Source organism: Megachile rotundata, chromosome 10 (genome assembly GCF_050947335.1).
Source record: "Megachile rotundata isolate GNS110a chromosome 10, iyMegRotu1, whole genome shotgun sequence".
NCBI lineage: Eukaryota > Metazoa > Arthropoda > Insecta > Hymenoptera > Megachilidae > Megachile > Megachile rotundata.
The window spans coordinates 10,926,015-10,951,443 of NC_134992.1; the positions used below are offsets into that span (position 1 = coordinate 10,926,015).

General features: G+C 35.7%; 1 protein-coding gene and 1 long non-coding RNA gene across 5 annotated transcripts in view; one reads left to right on the forward strand and one right to left on the reverse strand.

Annotated features, from left to right (window-relative positions):
• Nucleotides 1-22,251, reverse strand: part of LOC100874811 (putative ferric-chelate reductase 1 homolog) — a 36,291-nt gene extending 14,040 nt beyond the window's left edge. Inside the window, exons 1-4 of one of the 4 annotated variants that reach the window (XR_013039740.1) lie at nt 21,606-22,251; nt 11,513-11,835; nt 10,784-10,875; nt 5,166-5,325 (exon numbers count right to left, since the gene is read on the reverse strand). Coding sequence is in view for 3 of the 4 variants with exons in the window: in XM_003701849.3 (XP_003701897.2) it covers nt 5,166-5,325; nt 10,784-10,875; nt 11,513-11,835; nt 21,606-21,615 (585 nt within the window). In the remaining variant the exon portion in view is untranslated. Of the gene's footprint in view, nt 1-5,165; nt 5,326-10,783; nt 10,876-11,512; nt 11,836-12,378; nt 12,452-21,605 lie in introns of those variants that run through there. The other 3 variants (XM_003701849.3, XM_012282006.2, XM_012282007.2) reach the window with 3 other exon arrangements.
• On the forward strand, nt 19,722-21,066 carry LOC143265318 (uncharacterized). The gene is made up of 2 exons (XR_013039741.1): nt 19,722-20,155; nt 20,455-21,066. It is a non-coding gene; the product is annotated as an uncharacterized LOC143265318 (long non-coding RNA).
• Nucleotides 22,252-25,429: the final 3,178 nt, after the last annotated feature.

A 25,429-nucleotide genomic window follows, 5' to 3' on the forward strand; every position in this document is an offset into this window, starting at 1 on the left:
GGTCATGTAGTCACATATGACATATGTAGTCATGTAGTCACATATAACATATGTAGTCATGTAGTCACATATGACGTATATAGTCATGCAGTCACATATGACATATGAAGTCATGTAGTCACATATGATGTATGTACTCATGTATTCAAATATGACATATGTAGTCATGTAGTCACATAAGACATATCTAGTCATGCAGTCACATATGACATATGTAGTCATATGTGACATATGAAGTCATGTAGTCACATATGACATATGTAGTCATGTAGTCACACATGACATATGTAATCATATAGTCACATATGACATATGTAGTCATGTAGTCACACATGACATATGTAGTCATGTAGTCAAATATGACATATGTAGTCATGTAGTCACATATGACATATGTAGTCATGTAGTCACATATGATATATCTATTCATGTAGCCACATATGACATATGTAGTCATGTAGTCACATATGACATATGTAGTCCTGTAGTCACATATGACACATGTCACATGTGTTCATATGTAGTCATTCTACAAGGTACGACATAGTATTATTTTGTAACGTCAAATGACTCTATTTGTATTAATTTTGTGTAGTCTTTTTGAGCAAACTTTTAGCTTTAATTTGTATCACAATATCTCTAGATCCGAATGTCCCTAGTTGCAAAAATATTGATCCATTTTTTGACAAAGTTATACAAATCACACCAACGTTACCCGTGCAAATATTCGTAACGAAGAGGAAGAGAAAAAAGCGGTTGATAATGCGTACACGTGTTCAGCTTATCTTTATTCATCGAGTAATTACAATAATTACGGGTCTAATTACGCCGGTCAGTATAAGATTCTCCAGGGCGACGATCAAACGGGTAACTTAATGAAAATAAAAAGCTTGAAAACGTACGTATGTATCTAGCGGTTAACGACCGACAACACTCCACGCCAATTATTCTGTTTTGCGAGCTGTGTCTAATCGTAAGTTGAAGGCTTGTACTGTTCCTACCGTGATTTTCAACTCGCCTGTTTATGAATCCGTCTTTAATTAACCGTTCAAATTATATAATTAGTTAGCGCAGTGTTATACGTATTTCGTGTCATCGAAAATTTTCATTCGATTCCGTGGCAGCGGTTAAATAAACCGTTCGTTAATTGCTTTAATACGATATTACCGGGCGGACAGTTATGGCGGTAACCGACATATCAAAACGTTAAAAGTCCGATAGAAATTTAGGTCATAGAAACTCGGTGAATACTTCTGACTGTTCGGAAATTATTGTTTGTTGAAAACAACGGCGTAAACCGTTTATTAATGACCTCGATGCAAAATGGCTGATTGGACAGTTATGGCTGATGTTAATACGTTTTAACTCTGATAGAATTTGATATTATGTATCGGGACACTTATTCTGTAGCTATTTAAAGCCTGAAGTTTAGTGACTGTTGATGTTTTGAATACGAAATGGCTGTATGAACAGTTACAGAAACAATTTACTACAAAATGGCTGCTTGGACAATTACAGTGTACAATAGACAATGTCGAGGAACCAAAAATCTGGTATAATATGATGACATAAAAGTAGCATTATAACAGTTGACACATCAATTTAAAGGTAAAAGTTTACTCAAAAAGACTATGCAAACAATTTACTATGAGATGGTTGCTTGGACAATTACAGAATACAATAGACAATGTTGAGGAACCAAAAGTCTGGTACAATATGATGACTTTCAATGTTATCAATATTATCAACATTATCAATGCTGTCAATATTATCAATATATAAATATTAACAATATTATCAATGTTCTCAATGTTATTAATGTTATCAAAATTATCAATACTATCAATATTAACAATGCTATTAATATTAGCAATATTATCAATATCATCAATATTATCAATATTAGGAAATATCAATTTTATAAAGGCTATTATTGTTCTCAATATTTATCATTATCAATGTTTTCAAAATTACCAATATTGTCACTATAATCAATATTATCAATGCTATCAATGTCATCAGTATTACCAATACTAACAAAATTAAGAAATATCAATTTTATAAAGGCTATTATTGTTCTCAATATTTATCAATATTTATCAATATTATCAATGTCTTCAATATTGCCAATATTGTCACTATAATCAATATTATCAATGCTGTCAATATTATCAATATCATCAATATTCAGAAATATCAATTTTATACAAGCTATTACTGTTCTCAACATTTATCAATATTTATCAATATTATCAATGTCTTCAATATTGCCAATATTGTCACTATAATCAATATTACCAATGCTATCAATGCTATCAATGTCATCAGTATTACCAATATTATCAATATTCAGAAATATCAATTTTATAAAGGCTATTATTGCTCTCAATATTTATCAATATTATCAATGTCTTCAATATTACCAATATTGTCACTATAATCAATATTATCAATGCTATCAATATTATCAATATTATCAATATCATCAATATTCAGAAATATCAATTTTATAAAGGCTATTATTGTTCTCAATATTTATCAATATATATCAATATTATCAATGTCTTCAAAATTACCAATATTGTCACTATAATCAATATTATCAATGCTATCAATGTCATCAGTATTACCAATATTATCAATGTTATTGATATTATAAATATTGCCAGTATTATCAATGTTTTTTAAAATTACTAATATTGTCACTATAAACAATATTATCAATATTATCAGTATTATCAAAATTATCAATATTATCAATATTATCAGTATTATCAAAATTATCAATATTATCAGTATTACCAATATTACCAATATTATCAGTATCATCAATATCATAAATATCCAGAAATATACAAATTTTTTCGCCAAGAAAAAATAGTTGAATAGTAAAAATAGAATGATTTAAGTAAGATTTTGTTGTAAGTGAAATGCGGTAATCAAGCTTGTTGAAACAATGAAGATCGAGCGCGACGATGTTGATAAGAATTGCCGACCGTGATTCATGCACGTGAATTACTATACCGCCGAGGAAATTATGCATTTCGCTTGGCACGGTTAACTAGTCTACACATATGTGCATGCATAATACATGCCGGAATCATAATAAGGATATTCGTCGAAACACGAATTTACTTTCGACTCGAAGAATAATAGTTCAACACCGCTCGTTTATCAATAACCTCGAGGTACAATTATATCGAACATTTCTATCCGCTCGCAACTCTAAAAACGTATCATTAATTATCTAACTATCGTTATTAATCATCCCGATAAACGGATACCCCGGAAAGAAAATTTCGAAAAATTGCTCACGGAAACTTCGAAATGAACGTCGATCCTATCTCGGTCTTGCACTAGAACTGGGAAACTTTTAATAGTTCGGCTATTCAAAGGCGTCTTCTAGTCTAGTAATTCGCTCGTTTCGATCGCGTGAAATTCGAATAATTTCGCCAGAGAAGTTTTTACGAATGTGCTCTGAAATGTGAAGTTAAATTATTCGAAACTCAAATGATTTTATCAATGCATTCTTTTTTTATATCAGAGACTTAAATAATTTTCAATAAAAATCTACATAGGCTCATCTCTAACAAGTCACCTAAAACATCTCTAGGACAAGTTTCAAAAATTAGGCATGAATTTGAAAAACTTTATTAAATAATTTTAAAAAATTTTATTAAGTTATCTTGTATCTCAAGAAACCAAAAAATGTTTCATAAATTCACACGATTTTTCTTAAGTTATCAATATTGAATCTACCAGAAAATGTTCTTTGAACCAAAAAAAAAAAAGCAGTAAATTTTTAAGGCACCATTAATATTCCGCGAACATAAGTCGCTAACGACCTCTTGACAGCGCAATGACGAGTCGAGGATTTCTGCAGAGTGACTCATGCTCCGAGGCGAAAAACCCAAGCAGACAAAACTTTCCGCAAACGATATTTTAATCGACTACGATTTTCCTTCCATCGCGCAACGAAGTTTCTCGATCACGGTCCAGCGACGCACGCCGCGGAAAAAACGCACTTTTTGTTTCATTCCGCTCTGCAGCTCACAAAAATTGAGTAACCAAGTCAATTTTTCTCTCGTATCCTCGGGATTTTATTCTCTATCGAACTGTCGGGTTGGATTTTCGATTTTTGGATCAAACAAAATAATGAATACATGCAGTGGTATGAAGAATAAAATTTGAGGAATTATTTAAACAATTAAAATTTGATGAGAAAATGTAAAGGAAGGTCCAATGTCAAGTTGAACTCAGAGCCTACTTGTGACATACTTATTTGGAAGTATACTTCATGCTAGAAGTAGGTCTGGTACGTTATATACATTTGAAAAAATGAAAAGATATTTGTTTAATGGTTTTACTACACGGATGAAGGGTTAAGGAGAAATGAAGGAGAGAAACATTTAGTCCTGGACCTACTAGAGGACTCATCAGTAAAATATCTTAGCAGATATTCATCTTAGACATGGAGATATATGGAAAAAATGGATAAGAACTGTTTGTAGTAGCAGAATGCATGATGAGTACTAGCGAGAAAGTCGATCTCGGTCGCCACCTAGCGGCGTAATCATGAAACCGCCACAATACAATAGTAATATAATACTATAATAAAGCAAATAGTATAAGAATTCATAAAACTATCTACAACCCAACTCAAATAATACAAAAATTCAGAAAAGTACTTATTTTACATCTACCCAATCTCTCAATGATTATATGTAAAATAAAAAAGTGCATTTGCGGTACGATTATCGTCACCTAGCAGCATAATAGTGAAACCGCCACAATACTAATATAGTAACCATAATAATATAATAAAGCAAATAATACAAGAATTCGCAAGACCTCCACCTCCCAACCCAAATATAAAAATTCAGAAAATTCTACCCAATGATATGTAAAATAAAAAAGTGCATTTGCGGTACGATTATCGTCACCTAGCAGCATAATAGTGAAACCGCCACAATACTAATATAGTATCCATAATAATATAATAAAGCTAATAATACAAGAATTCGCAAGACCTCCACCTCCCAACCCAAATATAAAAATTCAGAAAATTCTACCCTATGATATGTAAAATAAAAAAGTGCATTTACGATTATCGAGTGCGAAGAACACGTTCGACCCGCAGCGAGGTATCGGGGAAGAATGCTTACCTCGTAATCGACGGTCGGGCTGTAATAGGGCGGCGTGGTTGTTCTGAGCGTGGTGATCGGCGTGGACGAGGTCAACACGTCGATGGATCGCTTGCGAACGTTAACTCGTGGCGATTCAACGCCGACCCAGTACGTGCTGTAATCCTGTGCGAACGTGGAACTACGCCAAGAAAAAGAAAAGAACGATCGGTAAAATGGGAGAGATGCACGGATTCGTCTGGTCAGTGAAAGGGAAACGGGAGCGTGGCGGCGAGAAATCACTGACACGAGCGGGGAATCGTTCGGCGATCGTGTTTCTGAACAAGCTGCAGAAGTAAAGAGAATTGCGGCCGGTGATGAACTAATAGTCGCTTCGGAAAGCGTCCCGAACCGATCGGACGTTCTATTCGACCGCTTTGTTCGTTCTCGCTCGGAGAATTTCGCCAAGAGTTTTGTGGTTCGAAAATTACGATGCTTCGGTACTTCGGAAACGTTTGGAAAGGGAGCGTGGGAATTTAGAGAATATGGAAATTTTGGAATGTGGGAATTTTAGAAGGTATGGAAATTTGGGAATGTGGGAATTTTAGAGGATATGGAAATTTGGGAATGTGGGAATTTTAGAGGATATGGAAATTTGGGAATGTGGGAATTTTAGAAGGTATGGAAATTTGGGAATGTGGGAATTTTAGAGGATATGAAAATTTGGGAATGTGGGAATTTTAGAAGGTATGGAAATTTGGGAATGTGGGAATTTTAGAGGATATGGAAATTTAGGAATGTGGGAATTTTAGAAGGTATGGAAATTTGGGAATGTGGGAATTTTGGAGAATATGGAAATTTGGGAATGTGGGAATTTTAGAAGATATGGAAATTTGGGAATGTGGGAATTTTAGAAAATATGGAAATTTGGGAATGTGGGAATTTTGGAGAATATGGAAATTTGGGAATGTGGGAATTTCAGAAAATATGGAAATTTGGGAATTTTATAAAATATGAAAATTTGGGAATTTTAAAGAACATGAAATTGTATAAATACAGAAATTTGTATAATTTGCACAAATCTTGAAATTTGAACCTTGCTAAGCTTCCAAAGATTAATGTCTGCTATTCAACGATTATATCTTGAGAGGTGATAATATAACAGAATAGAAAATGGAGGGCCATTAGACGTAAGATTATCGTCGACGATGATCGAATAAAAGTTGAATACAAAGCAAAACGATGAGACAACCGCGAGCAAAGTCTTGTGGAACACATGTCTGATTCCTTGCACGACTATACCTGTTACAGAGTGATTGATATATCGAGGGTTTAGCGTGTCAGCAACTAACAAATGACTCCGAGATGGATATGTCTTGTTACGGATTACCTCTGTCACTATTTGACCATCATCCCAAACAGCTGCTATGAAAAATGTGTTGCGTACTACGCATTCCGAACAACTTTCAAATTAAAAACGCCAAGATGCTTTTTCACTTTTTATTTGATAATTGATAGAGTTCTATTTTTTTTCCAATGAAAACACGTTCGCTAGCTTTTATACATTTTCTGTTCTACATTTTCAGCATTCAAGTTTTGGAATTGTCAAACATTTTTATTTTTAAACTTCTGAATTTCTTTGGTAAAATAGATTTTTGGAATACTAGATTAATATGTTACTAGACTCTAATATTCTTAGATTTGTAGATTTTTACATTCTTAGATTCTTACATCTTTAGATGCTGAATTCGAATATTCCTAGATCCAAATTTCCCTAGATTCATCTCTCCCTAAATTAAAATCTCTCAAGGTTCAAATCTCCCTAGATCTAAATTTCTCTGGATCCAAATTTCCCTAGATCCAAATTTACCTACGTCCATATTTCCCTAGGTCCAAATTTCTCAAGATCCAAATTTCCCTAGATTAAAATCTCTCAAGATTCCAATCTCCCTAGATCCAAATTTCCCTAGATCCAAACTTACCTACGTCCAAATTTCCCTAGGTCCAAATTTCTCAAGATCCAAATTTCCCTAGATTAAAATCTCTCAAGGTTCAAATCTCCCTAGACCTAAATTTCTCTGGATCCAAATTTCCCTGGATCCAAATTTCCCTAGATCCAAATTTACCTACGTCCAAATTTCCCTAGGTCCAAATTTCTCAAGATCCAAATTTCCCTAGGTCCAAATTTCTCAAGATCCAAATTTCCCTAACTCCAAATTTCCCTAGGTCCAAATTTCCCTAAGTCCAAAATTCCCTAACTCCAAATTTCCCTAAGTGCAAATTTCCCTAGATCCAAATTTCCTTAGGTTCAAATTTCCCTAGATCCAAATTTCCTTAAGTCCAAATTTGCCTAGAATTGAATTTCCCTAGATCCGAATTTCCCTAGGTCCAAATTTCACTAGATCCAAATATCCCAGGGTCAAAGCATCCCTAGATCCAAAAATATCTATCAAAAATTCCTAGATTTCTAGTTTCAAGTATCCCGATCTCTAGATTCCTAGATTCCTATATCCCTAGATTCCTAGATTTCTAAATTTCTACACCTCTGAACCTACAATTTTCAAGTTTCAGAACTCTCATATTCCCAAGTCCCTAAATTAAAAAATCCCCAAATTAAATAATCTTGAGAGAAACGTTTGCCTAAAATATCGATAGTTTTCTCTAGGGAATAAGTCCGATGCTCTCGTCATAGAACGTGCAAACTCCCATTCGAGCGAAGGAGAATTTTCAAATTACCAACTTCCCTCGTTATAGCGATATAGAATCGTTCCACGATTCCATACTAATCTCAAGATCCCGCAACAACCGCGAGTCGTTCGCGAAACGATTCCAGGCGGAATCAACGGATAAAACGGAACGCGCCGATTCGTAATTCCTCATCTCGCGAGATAAGCGTATAAATTACAATCTTCCGGGTCATCGTGATGTAACGAGTTACAACGCAGCCGTGGGAAACACCGAGGATAATATAACGTTGCGAAGTTGAGGCCCGTTGGTTGATGTTGAAAAATCGGACGATGGGTTCGGGACCGATGGCAAAACGGCAAGAATCGGCGGAGGAAGAATTCGCGGTCGAAAACGGCGATTATTTATGGCCGCCGGCATTAATTCGAGCAACTTTTAATGGACCTGGGAGCGCCGCATTAATTGAGCGTTCAGGAATAACCGGTGGCACCGATTACGAACGGAAAAGTTTATAACGAATGTCCCGGCCGTTTCTCGACCCGTTAGAAGCGTTACATACAATATTGTATTCCGTACACGAGACACGGCTAAACCGTGCCACGCGTTCGTTTCTAATCGTAATTCATATGCGAACAGGCCGTGCTGTATCACGTGCTTGCTTTTACTATGCGCACACTTTGCCCCCAAGACCGAGTTTCATCACGGGAAATTAACGCATAATTAGTTGTCCTAATTGCGAGTCGTTTGCGGAAACATTTTTTAACGCAAACTTTTACGTTACGTGCTATCGGTGCGGCTCTTTATTAGCTATTTTATTTTAGTATGTTGCTACGAGATTCTATTTGAGGGTCTGCATATATTTCTGATAAAACGTACATTTTATTATTTTACTGTGTTATTATACTGCTACACTATTATTTTACTATTTCACTACATTACTGTGTAATTTAACACACCACGAATGTGGCGATATAACACGTCGGAACTCCACATATGACAATTTGACGGGTGGCAATATAATGCGTGGGAGTTCCATGCATCATGATTTGACGTATGGCAATATAAAGCGTGGGGATTCTATGCGTAGTAATTTGACGTATGGCAATATAACGCGTGGGAATTCCATACACGATAATTTGACGTCTGGCGATATAACGCATGAAAATACCACGTGTGGCAATATAACGCGTGGGGATTCTATGCATAGTAATTTGACGCGTGGCAATATAACGCGTGGCAATATAACGCGTGGGGATTCTATGCATAGTAATTTGACGCGTGGCAATATAACGCGTGGGGATTCTATGCATAGTAATTTGACGCGTGGCAATATAACGCGTGGGGATTCTATGCATAGTAATTGGACGCGTGGCAATATAACGCGTGGGAATTTCACACACGGTAATTTGACGTCTGGCAATATAACGCGTGAAAATACCACGCGTGGCAATATAACGCGTGGGAATTCTATGCGTAGTAATTTGACGCGTGGGGATTCTATGCATAGTAATGTGACGCGTGGCAATATAACGCGTGGGGATTCTATGCATAGTAATTTGACGCGTGGCAATATAACGCGTGGGAATTTCACACACGGTAATTTGACGTCTGGCAATATAACGCGTGAAAATACCACGCGTGGCAGTATAACGCGTGGGGATTCTATGCGTAGTAATTTGACGCGTGGCAATATAACGCGTGGGAATTCTATGCATAGCAATTTGACGCGTGGCAATATAACGCGTGGGAATTCTATGCATAGCAATTTAACGCGTGGCAATATAACGCATGAAAATTTCATATATGTAAATTTTATGTGCGGTAATATAACGCGAGGGAATTCCATTAATGACAATGCGAGATATGACAATATAACGCGAGGGAATTCTACACGCAGCAATTTAACATATGGCGTGACCATACAGCACATAAGTCACGTAACATATAATTGTACAACGCATACCAATATAACTTAGTCATACAACGAATGGCAATATAATGCGTGGTTTTACAACCCACAGTACTAAAACGTCCATTCAAGTACCCGTAACCATACAACGTACTTAGGTGTTGAGGAAATTCATACAATGTAAATGATTCTACGAAGGTTTCAGATGTAGTCTGAATAAAAACGCGCTCTCTTTGCTTTTGATGCAGCGGTACACAGTGCGCTGTAGTAAATGCGGCATAACGATACGGTTGTTGGGCGTGCAAAGGGAATAACTTATTGGAATGCGGAAGCAAGGTGAATCGAGTCACGAAAATCAAACATTGCTGTACTTTCACATTAAATCCGCTCATAATTCACATTAACCGTCACGAGCCGCTGATTCTGAAAGGTCTTCGCGATAACACTGTTACAGAATTATTTTCGCTCTTAATCATTGCCGATAATTAGACTTATTAATTAGGAATGAAATTCGACGGACATTTCGTTGACGCTAATTAGACGTATTTATTAGAAATCAAATTTAATACCGTTTGACTAGCGGTAATTGGTATCATTCGTTCGAAATCATATTCAACAATACAAAAGCGATGTTTAATTAATATTGGGCAATCTGGAGAAAGCGAACTCAAATTATCTTGTTTTTCATGAATTTAATTAATAAAAAATTCATTTGAAATTAATCGTGTTACGCCAATGTGTAATTAATTTCATTTTTGAAAATATTTTGCGGTGTGTTATATCGCCAACAAGGTTCCGCGCGTTATATCGCCATGTTCCAAGTTTCCATATAACGTGGCGTTATATGGCCACGTCCCAACCCTTCACATATTATTATTTCACGTGCCAAGTTTCAACGCGTTATATCACTACGTGACAAATTCTTACTCGTTACAATGCCACACATTATATCGCCATATCCCAAATTAAAATTTCAACAGAATTTCCTTCACCGACTAATTATTCTCAACAATTAATTACATCTAAAGATTATTAAGAACATAATATTTCCAAGAAAAATACTCACTTGAAAACAATGGTGCCTTCATAATCCACAGGTGCCTCCCAGTCGAACTCAAGATTATGTTTCTTGCTGGTATTCGTATGAGTCACCGCGTTCTTAACAAAAGAAAATGTATATAATGTATTTTAATCGACACGGACGAATCGCTACATTGTTTACAACCTTCAGAAAACGAATGGTGTTATGAATCACGTGATATACTTGGAATGTTTAAGAACATCCAATCGAGGAAACACTTGAGTAAATAATTGAATTTCGCGGTTATGTGATTTTAACGTTCGAGCTTTTTCACGAGCCAATTTTTTAATTCCGTTATCAATTATTATTTAGTAATACATATACTAGCGATTATATCAGTAATTATACAGTACGCCTCACAAGAAGTACCCTGAAAGGAATGGGGAGCTGACCGGTAAAAGTAGAAAGTATTAATGAAAGTATTCTACATCTGCTAATAAGGCTCGCATAAATTTACGCGTATTCTCTCGAGAGACTTCTCGCACACAAATCTACAAAGGCATAACTTTCCATAATTTACCTTCACATATTACGCTCACAAATTTATCCGATCGGTTTAATAAAACCCTACGCCCGTAATCTACAAAGAAATACTTCCCCGAGAACGGTAACGCACTTTCACGAGTTTATACGCCGGCAATATTTCCCGATACCGTTCCCGGCTCATGATACACGACGAGATAATTCTCTTAGAGAAGTATAATGTGCCCTTACCTTTATACCTTGCGCGCATTCGATGGTTCTCGCAGAATCGGGCAAGTTCGCGAACTCGCCGACAAATTCACCGGTATCCGCGTCACGTGCGACTATCATGAAACCCTCATAGGCGAGGCCCTCAGGACTCCCTAAAATCAGACGGACTCTGCCTTGTCCTGCAGCGGGTAGAACTTGATAAGGAGCCGGATGAGCGTCCTGTTTCGAGGTCCCAGGGTGATGGGGCGTGAGGTCACCGCAGGAGCCGGGCGGTGCTCCTCCGGGAAGACCAAACGTCCTCGCGCAGAGAACGCTTACAAAAATTATTAACGTCCCCTTCATCTCTGCAACAAGTTAATTCATTTTGTTGCGAGAACTTGTGTACATGGGGTGTTTCATAATTAGTAGGTTCATGAAATGGTAGCTGACGCGATTCTGAATAAGATTTCTCTTTGCAGAAATGGGATAGGAAGCTTCGTTTTTGAGTTATTAAAGAATAAAGCCGGACCAATCAGAGCGCGAGACGTGTGCGCAGACGCGAGACAACTCCGCCTAGTGACTGCGCGCGCATAGTCCTCGGGCTCTGATTGGTTTTGTGTTTTTTCCTAATAATTCAAAAACGAAGTTTCAGAGCGAATTTTTGTAAAAGAAAAACTTGTTCAGAATCACGTCAGCTACCACCCCCTAAAATTATATCCACCAGTAACCGAACACCCTGTATACTTAAGCTTAACTACATTCTACATCTACTTAACCTTCCAGTGTATAAAAACCAGATAAAATTTTACGATCTACAATACAATTTAACTTCAAGTCTCAACCCACATATATTATCACCTGATCATGATTGTCTATCAACAAAAAAAACTTTTGAGTTTATAACTGACCCTATAAGATGTCCGAACAAACTATGAAGGAACGAGTCAACAAAGAGCTCTCTAGTCGCGACAAACTCGCGAAGCTAGTTTACAAGAAAGAATCCCGCCGACGGTCTATCCTTATACGAGGCGGACGCGTATTTAATCAATCCGCTTTTTATCTACCCTTTTGCCGTGGAATAATTGTGGAAGAAGATACCGCTTACAAGGATATCGCTCCAATTCCAGGAACATCTACATGTATAATGGAACGAGCCATATTTTATAAGGTTCAAGAATTCGCGGCTTCTACTTCATTCCGCGAATTACGCGGCTGCTTTTCCGTATACGTCACCCGATGTTCATTGAACAATTTAACGCTGAAACTGTGTGCATTAGTCACCGCTCTAAATTGACCACGATTTCTTGTCGCTCCTTTTTCCGCGCTCGACCTCGGGTATTGAACATTATTAATGTCAATAACTTTAATATCATTGTCGAACTGTTACTGCATAAATTATTATTTACGATAATTTTATAAATTGAAGTGAATTTAATTTGCATTGACACGGGGCGTATAATGATATTTTATGCGTTGACAGTTTTGAGTTCTGATAACAGAATTAAAGGGGTATAATTTTTGATATGTAGGATCTGATATTTTTATACCGAGTTGACTCTTGATATATTGCCATTTTCATGCGGATTTTATTGCTTGCCATAGTGTCGTTACTATCAGCACAATCATGCATTATACTACTATGGGACAACCTCGCGTTATATTGCCATGCATGACGCAACCACTAGTTATATTGCCAATAATCACAAGACGATGTTTTGTAGTTACAGCGTGCTAAATCACTTCACGATGTATCGCCACATGTTATAATCGCAACGTTACAGTTACCTCGCGTTATATCGCCGCATGTTATACAATCGTCGCGTTTTATTAACCTCGTGTTATATTGCAGTGTATTATACTACCCTCGCATTATATTACTGCCCATTACAATAACCTCGCGTTATATCGCCGTATCTCATATTGTTACCATGTTATATCGTCACGTATTATATCGTCGTACGTTGGAGTATCCTCGTGCTTTATCGCCGCTTATTATGGTATCCGCGCGCTTTATCGCCGCTCGTTATCGTATCCTCGCGCTATATCGCCGCTCGTTATAGTACGTTATAATCATGCAACACTACAATAGCCGCACTATAATAATAATAATAATAATGACCTTCTGTTATATAGCCGAGTGTTAGAATCGTGAAACATGATAACAACCTCGCATTATATCGCCGCTCATTATAATTAGAATACCTGACATCTTTTGAAATAAATTATAATTACCACTGTAATCGCCAAGTATTATAATTACTATGCAATATATCACCAAGCGATAATGTCACGATGCATTGTGTCACATAATACATGAAATATTGCATCGTTGCACGACTTGATCTTCAAAGCACGCGTTTAACATCAAAGACCATGCAATTTGTAAATAACAGTTTCTCAATGGCAAGACGATCAGAATAATTGAATCGATTATGCAATATAAGAAGAGGCGTTTTATCGTCGTTTGGAAATATGTGCAAGCAAAGAAATCTCGTAGGTCGTCCGGCTAGATGGGTGAAAGTCAGAGTCTTTCATGCGTGGGCTGCACACAACTTAGCCACTATGTAAGTCATTCACTGTACGTGAACACGCGTTGCACGCGAGTTGAATCGTTGTTGAATAGAGAAACAGTTTAACGTACGCTAACGGTTTACCACGTATTTTTGTATTCGCTCACGAACAATCGTGTATTCATGCAGTCGCGTCGATCGAGCGTTTACTTCGGACAACGCTGTTTGCGTGAAATTTCGTGCCAATTGTGTTTGCTGATAGCATCGGCACTGTTTAATTGGTTTTGATTGTACACGCTGTTACAATCTAGCAACAGGAAAACACTTTTTGCGATATACGTTACATCCTTCTGTTCCGTGGAAATCGTGTTTTTTCTTCGGATTCACACGGATCAGGCCTTCTGCCGTGACTTATGGATGACCGCGTCGAATCTTTGATGATTCAATCTATTTAGAATTTGTATTCAGACTTAATTACCTTGGACGTTCAATCACTGATACATTCCAGGCAATTTAAAAATATTTTAGCTTCTACGAAGATTCTAGGAAAAATCTAAGAGGTACTAAAGGAGCTCTAGGATGGACCTAAGAGATTTTATGAAGAACTTAAAGAGATCTTAATTAGAAGTATCCAAAAGAAATCTTAGGAAGATTCTATTGAAAGAGAAATCCTAAACATATATGTACTATCTTCATACAAACAAATATGCAATGAATATTTTCATTAAAAAACTGTATATCATAAATCATTTCGAATCCTAGATTCCGAAAGCATATTTGCAACACGCAAAAGCAAATATCTCGTCGAACGAATCTCGACGAGGTGAAACCAAAGAGAAATCTCTAAGACTACGTGTAAAAATTACTTAACTCAATATTCCGTCGGAATGCAAAGGGACATTGTCGCTTTGAAAATCTCCATCACTTTAATTAAGCATCGCTCGTACATGTTTTTCCGACGCTTTGCATTTTAGCTGTTCGTCAGCTACTTCAGTTCGCAGTGCAATGAAATAATTCTTTTTCCCCGTCGGAGTCCCCCTTTGACATTGCGATCAACGGTTATGAAGCCCGTGAATACGGCTCCTTGCATTGTTTCCATCTAATGTTTACGATGAAAGAATATTCGCATATACATCCCCGTCGAGAAGGAGCCAGAGAGAGAGACGGAAAAATGGCTGCCATTGTTACGAAACATCGGTTGCATGAGTAACTCACGATTTTACATTTCTCATAACGCTCGGTTCGCATGATGCCTTTGTAAAAAAACTGTCATATTTTATATCCCGCTTTCAATGCGAAGACCATCTTCTTGTTGATAAGATGAAATTAGGTTACAAGCATGGAGGAATATTGGGATATGCTAGTATAGGAATCTAGGGATATTGGAATTTATGGGTGTTGGGATTTAGCGATGTTGGGATTTAGGAATATTGGAATCTAGGAATATTTCAGGATCTGGAGATATTTGGAGATCTAGGGATATTTGAGAGTCTAGGGATATTTGACATTCTAGGGATATTTGGGATATTTAGGATTCTAGGGATACTTGGGATTCTAGGAATATTTAGGATTCTAGGGATATTTGTGATTTTCGGGATATTTAGGATTCTAGGGATATTTGGGATTCTAGGGATATTTAGGATTCTAGGGATATTTAGGATTCTAGGGATATTTGGGATTCTAGGAATATTTAGGATTCTAGGGATATTTGTGATTCTAGGGATATTTAGGATTCTAGGGATATTTGGGATTCTAGGGATATTTGGGATTCTAGGAATATTTAGGATTCTAGGGATATTTAGGATTCTAGGGATATTTGGGATTTGGGAATATTTGGGATTTGGGGATATTTGGGATTTGGGGATATTTGGAATTGGGGAATATTTGGGATTTGGGAATATTTGGGATTTGGGAATATTTGGGATTTGGGAATATTTGGGATTTGGGAATATTTGGGATTTGGGAATATTTGGGATTTGGGAATATTTGGGATTTGGGAATATTTGGGATTTGGGAATATTTGGGATTTGGGAATATTTGGGATTTGGGGATATTTGGGATTAGGGAATATTTGGGATTTGGGAATATTTGGGATTTGGGAAAATTTGGGATTTGGGGATATTTGGGTTCTAGGGATATTTAGAATCTAGAGATATTTGGTATCTAGGGTTATTTGGAATCTAGGGATATTTGGGATCTAAGGATATTGAGATCTAGGAATACTGGGATTTAAAGACAATGGGGGTCTAGGGATATAGGATTCTAATTACATCAGGATCTGCTGACATAGGCATCTAGGGATAGTGAACTTTAGAGATATCAGTGTTTATGGAGAAATCTAGCAATATTGAGTTTTAAAGATTCTATAATAACTAGAAATTTGAAATTGAGAATATAGGGATAATTTTATAGAGAGATAGACGAATACATCTCTAAAATTCTAGGGATACAAGAATCTAAGCATCTAGAATTATTAGAGATTCAAGGATATGTGAATGTAAAGACCTAGAGATTTAGAAATACATATGTAAATATAAGTATCTAGGATCTGATGTCCTGAAGATGGAATCTACTGATCGACGGATGTCAAGATCTAGGGATCTCTTGTATATGTATAGAACAAATAACATTTATTGTTACATACAGTATTAAGTAATAGTTAAATTAATTAAATTGAGTCTATTACTTTAAAAGACCTCGATCTTTATTCGTGTACCGTTCATCTTATTAATTCGACTGAATTCTTAAGTAACACTTGTGTACAACAAAGCCACACGTACGGCACACGATAACATTTACAATATTAAATATTAATATCGTTTTAAATTAATTCACTTTGTTTCGAGTTATTAATACAGTTCCCACGGTGTTAAGAATCTACCCCCCTCCGTTATTTGATTAAATTAAATTAGTTATGCCAGCGAATCTGATAATCAATGTATTATAATTCGCCAATTACCGTAGGTAATATATCGCGACTTAGTAAACATTTTGTCACGGTGCTAAATACCTCGATCTTGATAATACTATTAAAAATATTAATAATTAATTTTGATAATAACGTGCTCGCACAAAGTTCAATTTATGTGGCACTGTGTTGAAAGAACTATAAATAACTTCTGATTACTTCGAGTAATTACTTGAGTCCGTAGTTTAAGAAATATTCAATCATGATATTAAATGTTTGAAAGAGTGTACACTAACGGTGGAGCACACAAAATAACAATGTACACGGTTTACAATAGACTAAAACGAGGACTTTGCTCTTTCACCGGTGTTCACGATAATGGAGTCAGGGAATAAAAATCCATTCATTAAAAAAGAAAAAAAGCGGCGTTTGAATGACAGATGAAGAATTAAGAAGCACGGCAATCACGCTTCGTCGGCTATTATCATGTATCATTACAGTATTGTTCGAAGAAACGGGCACAAGGCTCTCTGCGGTTTGTTCCGTTGGTACCAGCTCACGCACCGATCTACGAATCTTTACGATGGAAACCTATACAGAGATAGCTACAGAATTGCATCGTAATCGAGTAATCTGACAAACTGCGCTCTCGTTTGATCCAGCACGACGCGAAAGAAAATTTCTAACGAGAATGAAATGGTACTTTCCCAAGTGAAAGCATCGAAGTAGATCCTTTTTACCAATTTCTACTTTCATGATGTTTCAAAAACATGTTTTTTAATCGAATTACAATTAATACATTTATGTTCGCTCGTTACAAAAGATAGTACATACAAAACCATGCTTTCTTAAATGGCTCCATTTAGAATCAACGAATATTGCTTTCTTCTTGCTCTCATAATACTTGCCGCATTTTTTAAATAAAAACACTCACTGTTTTTACCAGGTGTATTTCAAATACTCTTTTACATTATATTTAATTACTGTACTGCTTTTTTCGACATCAGAAAAATACTTATAATTAAATATCTAGCAATTGTAAAAAGGAAATTTTTATCAAAGATAAAAACCTTTTACCCACTTATTTATATCTCGCGTTATCTATTAATCTCGATAAAGAACGTAATCGATGAAGCAAATTAAGAATATCTTTAAGTTTCGCTATCGCGATAAGGTGATTACAAGATAAAATTCATTGCGCGCAATAAATTAAGCGTAACTTTTGTTTGAAAATATAATCGACACTTGGCTATAATAGAAATAAAGCCGCGAAGAAGATACAGGTTTTGTCTATGGTTTCCACAGTACAATCGTGTGTCCGCGTATGAATTAAACATGATGGAACAGTATATGAGTCAGACAAGCTGCCTCACATTACGCGTCACTTGTGCAAATAATGTAACATTATATGCACTGTTTATCTGTCTTCCAATTTTAAATACTGTCAAACAATGAAATGCATACAACACCAGATGCGGACGGTTAAAAATAAAAGACACTTAATCAACGCTCATTAAACCGTGTGCAAAACTTTTACTATCACTGAACAATCATGCAAAGATTATTGCCTTTGATTACTAGGAACATTTGTGCTTTAGTCTATGGATCTTTATGATTGTTAAGACTTATAGGGATCTAGGGATTTTCTGAGATTTAGTCATTTTTGACATTTAAGAGTTCTCGAAATCTAAAGAATTTTAGAAATCTAGGGACTTTTTAGAATATAGGGATTTTTTGAATTTAGGGATTTTTGGGATCTGGGGGTTTTTGAATCTAGGGATTTTTGGATCTGGGGAATTTTGGAATCTAGGGATTTTGGGGATCTAAGGGTTTTTGGAATCTGGGAATTTTCGGAATTTGGGAATTTTTGGAGTCTAAGGATTTTAAAAATCTAGAGGTTTTTGGAATCTAAGAATTTTCGGAATCTAGGCGTTTTTGGAATCTAGAGATTTTAGAATCTAGTGACTTTTTGGAATCTAGAGTTTGTTGGAATCTTCGAAATTTTGGAATTTAGGGATTTTTGGGATCTGAGGGTTTTTGGAATCTGGAAATTTTTGGAATTTGGAAATTTTTGGAGTCTAAGGATTTTAAAAATCTAGAGGTTTTTGGAATCTAAGAATTTTCGGAATCTAGGTGTTTTTGGAATCTAGAGATTTTAGAATCTAGTGACTTTTTGGAATCTAGAGTTTGTTGGAATCTTCGAATTTTTGGAATCTAGGAATTTTAGAATCTATGGTGATTTTAAGGGATATTTATGTCTAGTTTTTTTTTTTAAATTATGAATCAAAATGTTACCACGTGTCGTGTCAGACGTGGCTTCCTTTCAGATTTTATTTTCTCTGTGTAATCCGCTATGATTGATAATAAAAAAAGATTTATCGTATCTCGTTCTGACTTCGTTACTTATAATTAGATACTATCTTACAGAATATAATACTTTACAACGTAGAATTGATACATCATCATGAATTTATCCAGAAGCGGATTAAAAATTCAATAAGCTATATCAAGTTTTTATTTCTCTACGTAAGCACGTGAAATTTATAATTGTACGATAACGAAAGCCGCTTATAATATAAATTCACTTTCTTTTCGTGTTGCATAAGAAGTTATTAATCACCTTTATTATGGTCATAAATTTGATCGGACAATAGGTAGAAGCTCCACCGAAATTTCGCAACGATTCTCTGAATCGAACTTTTTATACCTTATGTAGATCACTTTGCATATTTAAGTATGAGAATATAATATAAATTTGTCAAATATTGTCAGTTCAAGCTTTGCGTATTTTATGAAGTAACATTTATTTTTGGAAAAGTTTTTTTTATGTACTTTTTTATTCAAAATCAATACCTTGGAGTGTTTTGCGTGACATAGTATTAGGAAGCAGTGTCAAGAGATAAGCAGCCTGTGAAATATTTAATGGTGTTTTCAATAGAATCGAACAGTATGCCTTGTGTTTGGTGAACGGGTCACTATAGTAACGTTACTCTGCTGCCCTATAAATTCTTTACTGAACGCTGTATCTAGATTCCTGCGTGAACCTTATCACGTTATTTTATCATTTTGTGCATTCATTACTTTATTGCCCGTCTATTTATATTTCTGTCCTAGAAATTCCTCGGTGCACATTGTTTCGAAATTCTTACGCTACCGCGTCACGTCATAAACTAAATTTGTTACATAAACGAACCGAAGAGCTAACGAGAATGAATCTACTGACGAGCTTGCAAACATTAACCTATGGCTTCAAATATTCCAGAAAAGGTATCACTGAGAATATCATGAAATAACTAAAAAAGTAGTTTCTCCTTTGACTCGTTATTCAATCAAAATAAAACATTAAAATTGTTAAAAACAAGTTGCGATATAAATTCTTCCGTAATTAAACGTTATTGTAAATACAAAGTCATCGTACATTCAATTATCTGCAGATTTACTTATTTCATCAATTTTGCTATCACGCTAATTTAAATTTCCCGCCGCGGTAATTAAATATGTAGTACAATAACTTGCCGCCATAGCCATTATCGATAACCGAATTTTACCGTCAAATTTTGTTACAGATTTGCATAAAACCCCAGCCAATAAAGCACCGCTATCTTCGAGAGAAAATCGCGATCTCTAAACGTTCTAAAAACAAGCTACAGATACGTTTTAATACTCTCCGACATAGCGTTCGTCGATAATCGATTTGGAAACGATTACCGGCAAGACGAAGAAAGTTCGTTGTCCGCCACTTTCTAAACTGTTACCACGATGATTTCATTTAATTACGCTTTGAACGTTGTACACGTCGATAATCGATTTCGCGTTACAATTTAGCATATAATCAGTTTCCAGGAACAAAACGACTCGTTGTGCCACGTGCACGAGCATAAAAAACGTTTTGGTCGGTGACAGGTGCAACCAGGAAACTTGTTTTTCAAGCAGGCGTTACAGAATATGGAATGAAGCACAGTTACGTTCACTACGATAATCTTACACCACCAACACACTTTAATCGGTTACGTTCTACTGATCTTGGACATGTTACATCAACCGTTTAAGTTTTTAACCTGTGTATTGCATAAATTGCAAATCTGTCGTCTAGGTAACCTTTTTTAATTAAACCTGTATTTCATTCGAACGATTACGTTAACATGCGTGGGCGTATTAAACCGGCTCTTATATTTATATATTTCTAGATTTTTAAATCATTATTTTCCATTTCTTTAGATCTTAATATCATTCACTTTCTACGTGTCTAAATTTCATATAACCTAAATTTTTATATCAGTATGTATATCTTTAAAATTTATAGATCACTGCTTACCTGTATCACTAGATGTCAATATTTCTACATATTGTATATATAATTATCATATATTCCTAGATACCTTCGAATGTCCACGACTGTTATAAATATTAATTTTACTTAATATTCTATTAAATAATACTTAAAATGCTTAATATTATAATATTATTGTAAAAGTTTGTAACAAATTCCCGCCAAAATTTGAACCTGTCATGGCGGTACACCCACTGCAATATTTACAACTTATTCATTTAACCTAATCCTATAATACATTGTAGCTTTCATTTAATTCATTCAAAGAATATCTAGGAATATCAAGCAATCTCAAAGATCAATGCTTTAAAGTCAATGTACTAACGACACGTGATTGTCACCACGCGATCTTACGATTAAAAATAACAATTTAAAAACAGTACTCACTGTACTTCATACTCGATTGTTGTCCTGGATCAATATAAATTCCACGATTTATTTCTCAGCGTAAATAACACGCGATGAAATGAAGTCACGTAGTAGTCGGAACTGCGATACATGTACACACACGATCTCCGTTAATGCTGTCGAAACGAAACACGCGCGTCACAAGCGTATAAACTTGGAGCAGAAAAACCAATGATTCATCAAATCGTCGATCACTGGGACGCGACACAATCCCATCAGCGATAAATGCCGTTTTATCGAATATTCGGCACAGTTATATACGTTTACTACGTTCGATCGGATCGATCTCACGTGTGGATATTCAAGTTACGCCGTTTCGAGATAATCGACTCACGTTGATCTTGCGTCTCTCGCCACCTATGCGCGCCCCCTTCGAATCCTCGCGAATAAGAAAAAGAGCTGTTCACTAGAAGTTTGGTTAGGTCAAGTGTTTTCCCGTCGTAGTCTCGAGGAGCACTTGTTGATTCCGGACGAGCATAGTTCTGACCAGAAACGCCGTGAACCACACCTTACGAGAGACTGTATAGTGGATACACGGATCAAGTTGAAAGGCCCTCGCCCGTGAGACTACACTCAGGTGCGTAACAACTAGAGGGCGACTAGATTCTTCATCGATCGACTCTCGCGGATCTTTGTTTATGGAGGACGCTTACGATTATTCTAAAATTAACGATACTGTTAATATAGTGTTAATACGTTAATTAGTGTTAATACATTGTTGTACGTAGTGGAGTGTTGTCAGTGAATACTGAGATTTTCAAATAAAGAAATACTAAATTTTTATACTCCAAAATTTCTGAATCCTGTAATCTACAAATTCTGACACTTTTAATTTTCCAGATTTCCTAATTTCTAAATTCCTGAATCCCCAAATCCAGCGAGAATACAAGGGTTATTTTGTTTATAAAAATTAATTCTTATATGAAGATATACATATGTGGAGAATGTATGAGGTAAATAAAAAGAAAAATTGAAATATTCAAAAGGCAAGTACATATAGGTTAAAGAACCGTAAAAACCAGAAGTCTTATAACCCGGAAGGAACTCAAGTAATCCTTCAGAAACAATAATTCATTTTTGTGAAACATTGTCATTTTAAACATGATAAGGTAATGTTAAACAACTCAGTACTATTCTTTTAATAAGACGTTACAAAAATTACTTTAATTATAAAGGTTCAGTTGTTTCTAATCATTATTTACGATATTTGCTAAACTAAAGTGAACAGTAGTACTTTCGAAATTGTTTCAGATTAGATAAAAATACTTGCCGTTCACGTAAAAATCGCGTGACTAATTCTAAACGTATGGATTGTCATCGAGCTAATTATTCTTTAGATTATTGAATTCTTGTTTCGGAAAAGATGAGTATCTAACACGAGGCCACACCTAAACTTTAGCCTTGCATAGTGCTGTTGAGGTCGGTATGTATACGGTTTTAGCTTTTACTCTGTGAATCTGGGGATAGCAAAGGCGCAGTATGACATACCGAAACGTCGTATCGCGACTCAAGGTGAAACTTAAGAAGAAACTATCAAATATCAAGGTGAAGTGCATGGGGGCATTCACTGTCATCCAATGATCTTTCCAAACCTATTATTACGAAACAGGCAAAAAATTATTATAGCTAATTCTGACTTCCTTTCGGCGAATTTTGTAATCTTGCAATTTCTCATTTATTTAGATTTTATACATTTTTTGTGACATTAGAGTGTTGTAAAAAGTGAAAGGATACAAAGGAAGTATTGTGGAGACACTCAGGAAATATTTAATTTACTACAGGATAGGTTAGGTCTCATTTACTTGTCATTGTACAATGTTACAATACAATAATTAATTATTGTTATAAAATATATTACGTCAGGTACAATTATAGTATTATTGTATAAATAGTTATAATTATAAAATAGTAACAATTTATATAATTACATAAATATTATAAAATAGTAGTAATAATTCTTTAAATACATACAATTATAATAACCAAAGATTAATTTTGATATCAGTTTCATATTGAATTATAGTGAGGTTAGACTCTGTTAGATACATTAATGATCGATGTCGCAATTTTTACACCTAACTATATGATCAATTACGCTGAATGACAATTGTAAATAAAAAATTAATAATCTTACAACATACATTAAACATCCATCTCTATAATTAATGTCTATCAGTATCAACTCAATACCATAATTCTATAGATTATATTTTTTAATTTTATAATAAATGTCTCGAGTATTAAAAATATGTAAAATTGCAGGAATGGAGAATTTGGAAATATGTGACAACTTAACCAATATGTTAATCTAACCAAGAATATTTTCGGGAGGGTAACAATGAAGTATTGCAACAGGTTGAACGGGACACAGAAGAAATGAATTTTTTAAGAGATCCGTTATGCCCGCCAGTAAATAATTAGTAAGCACCCAGCGTAGCCGGTTAAGAAGTCATTGAAAGACAGTCGTCTCGAGCCGTCCCTGAGCCGTTGTAAAGAGAGAGGGACTAACTACTTGTCTCCAAAACGGGGGTACGACGACGTACCGTACGTTCACCGTGCCATGCCGCGTTCACCTCAGTTTTATCGACGTATTTTTCTCGTTTCCTCTCTTTCCATCGTTCTAACAGTTCCCTGACGCTCGCTTTTACGCGTGCATTGCACACATACCTTTCCATCCCTTACCCGATAACCTCGAAAAATTTCCGCACCGGATTAGCGCGAATCTCCTTTGTATCAATCGTTTTACCACGCGAACGATCAATCTCGATTTATTGGTCACTGATGTAAATCGCTGAGCTAAGATTTATGAAGCGATACACATTGCGACATTATTGCCGAACGGTGTATTTAAATCGACGAATAACTCGGCGATGAAGTACGCGGTATCGTTTTACCGATATTCCACAACGTAAATCGTCAAACCGGTTTTGAATATGTGTCTCGAGAAATTTTTCGAGAATGAACGAACTTACCTTGCGCGTTTTACTATACTTAACCCTTTCATTACGGTGGCCTTTGTCCGGTAACACTTCCGCGGTTTACGACCGATCTAATGATTCATTATTTTCTTATCTAAGTCTATGATTTTTATTCCTCTTATTTAGGGTAAATGGTAAGTAATTTTGGGACAATTTAATGCAAGTTTTTAATTTGGTGCCGACACACCGGCTACGTCGTTGATTATTTTAACAGTGACGCACCGGTTGCGTTCTTGACTACTGTGAGCAGATTTGAAATGACACATCTGATGCGTCAATTACTTTGTACAGATACTGACGCAATTAGTGCGTCATATATTACTGCAAACATTATATGACGCATTGGATATGTTGTAGGTTGACGTACCCGGTGCGTCACATGTTGTTGCAAACATTGTATGACGCGCATGGTGTGTCATAGACTGACGCACTGGATATGTTATAGATTGACGCACCTGGTATGTCATGGATTAACGCACTGGATATATTTTAGGCTGACGCACATAGTGTGTCATATACTAACACACTGAATATATTGAAGGCTGACGTACCTGGTGTGTCATGGATATATTGTAGGCTGACGCACCAGGTGTGTCATGTACGGTTTTGAACAATTATGACACAACTTGTGGATGAACGTATTGTACCATTATTATTTTTAATGCTCATTTGAAAACAGTACCATCGACGTCATCTAATGGTGAACAATAGTAGTCGGTCAGAAAACTACATTTTTTCTAAAATCAGTGACTTTTACGCTTTCCGAGACAAATAAACTATTCTATAATTTCAATGGAACAAAAAATAGCATTTTATGCACAGCAA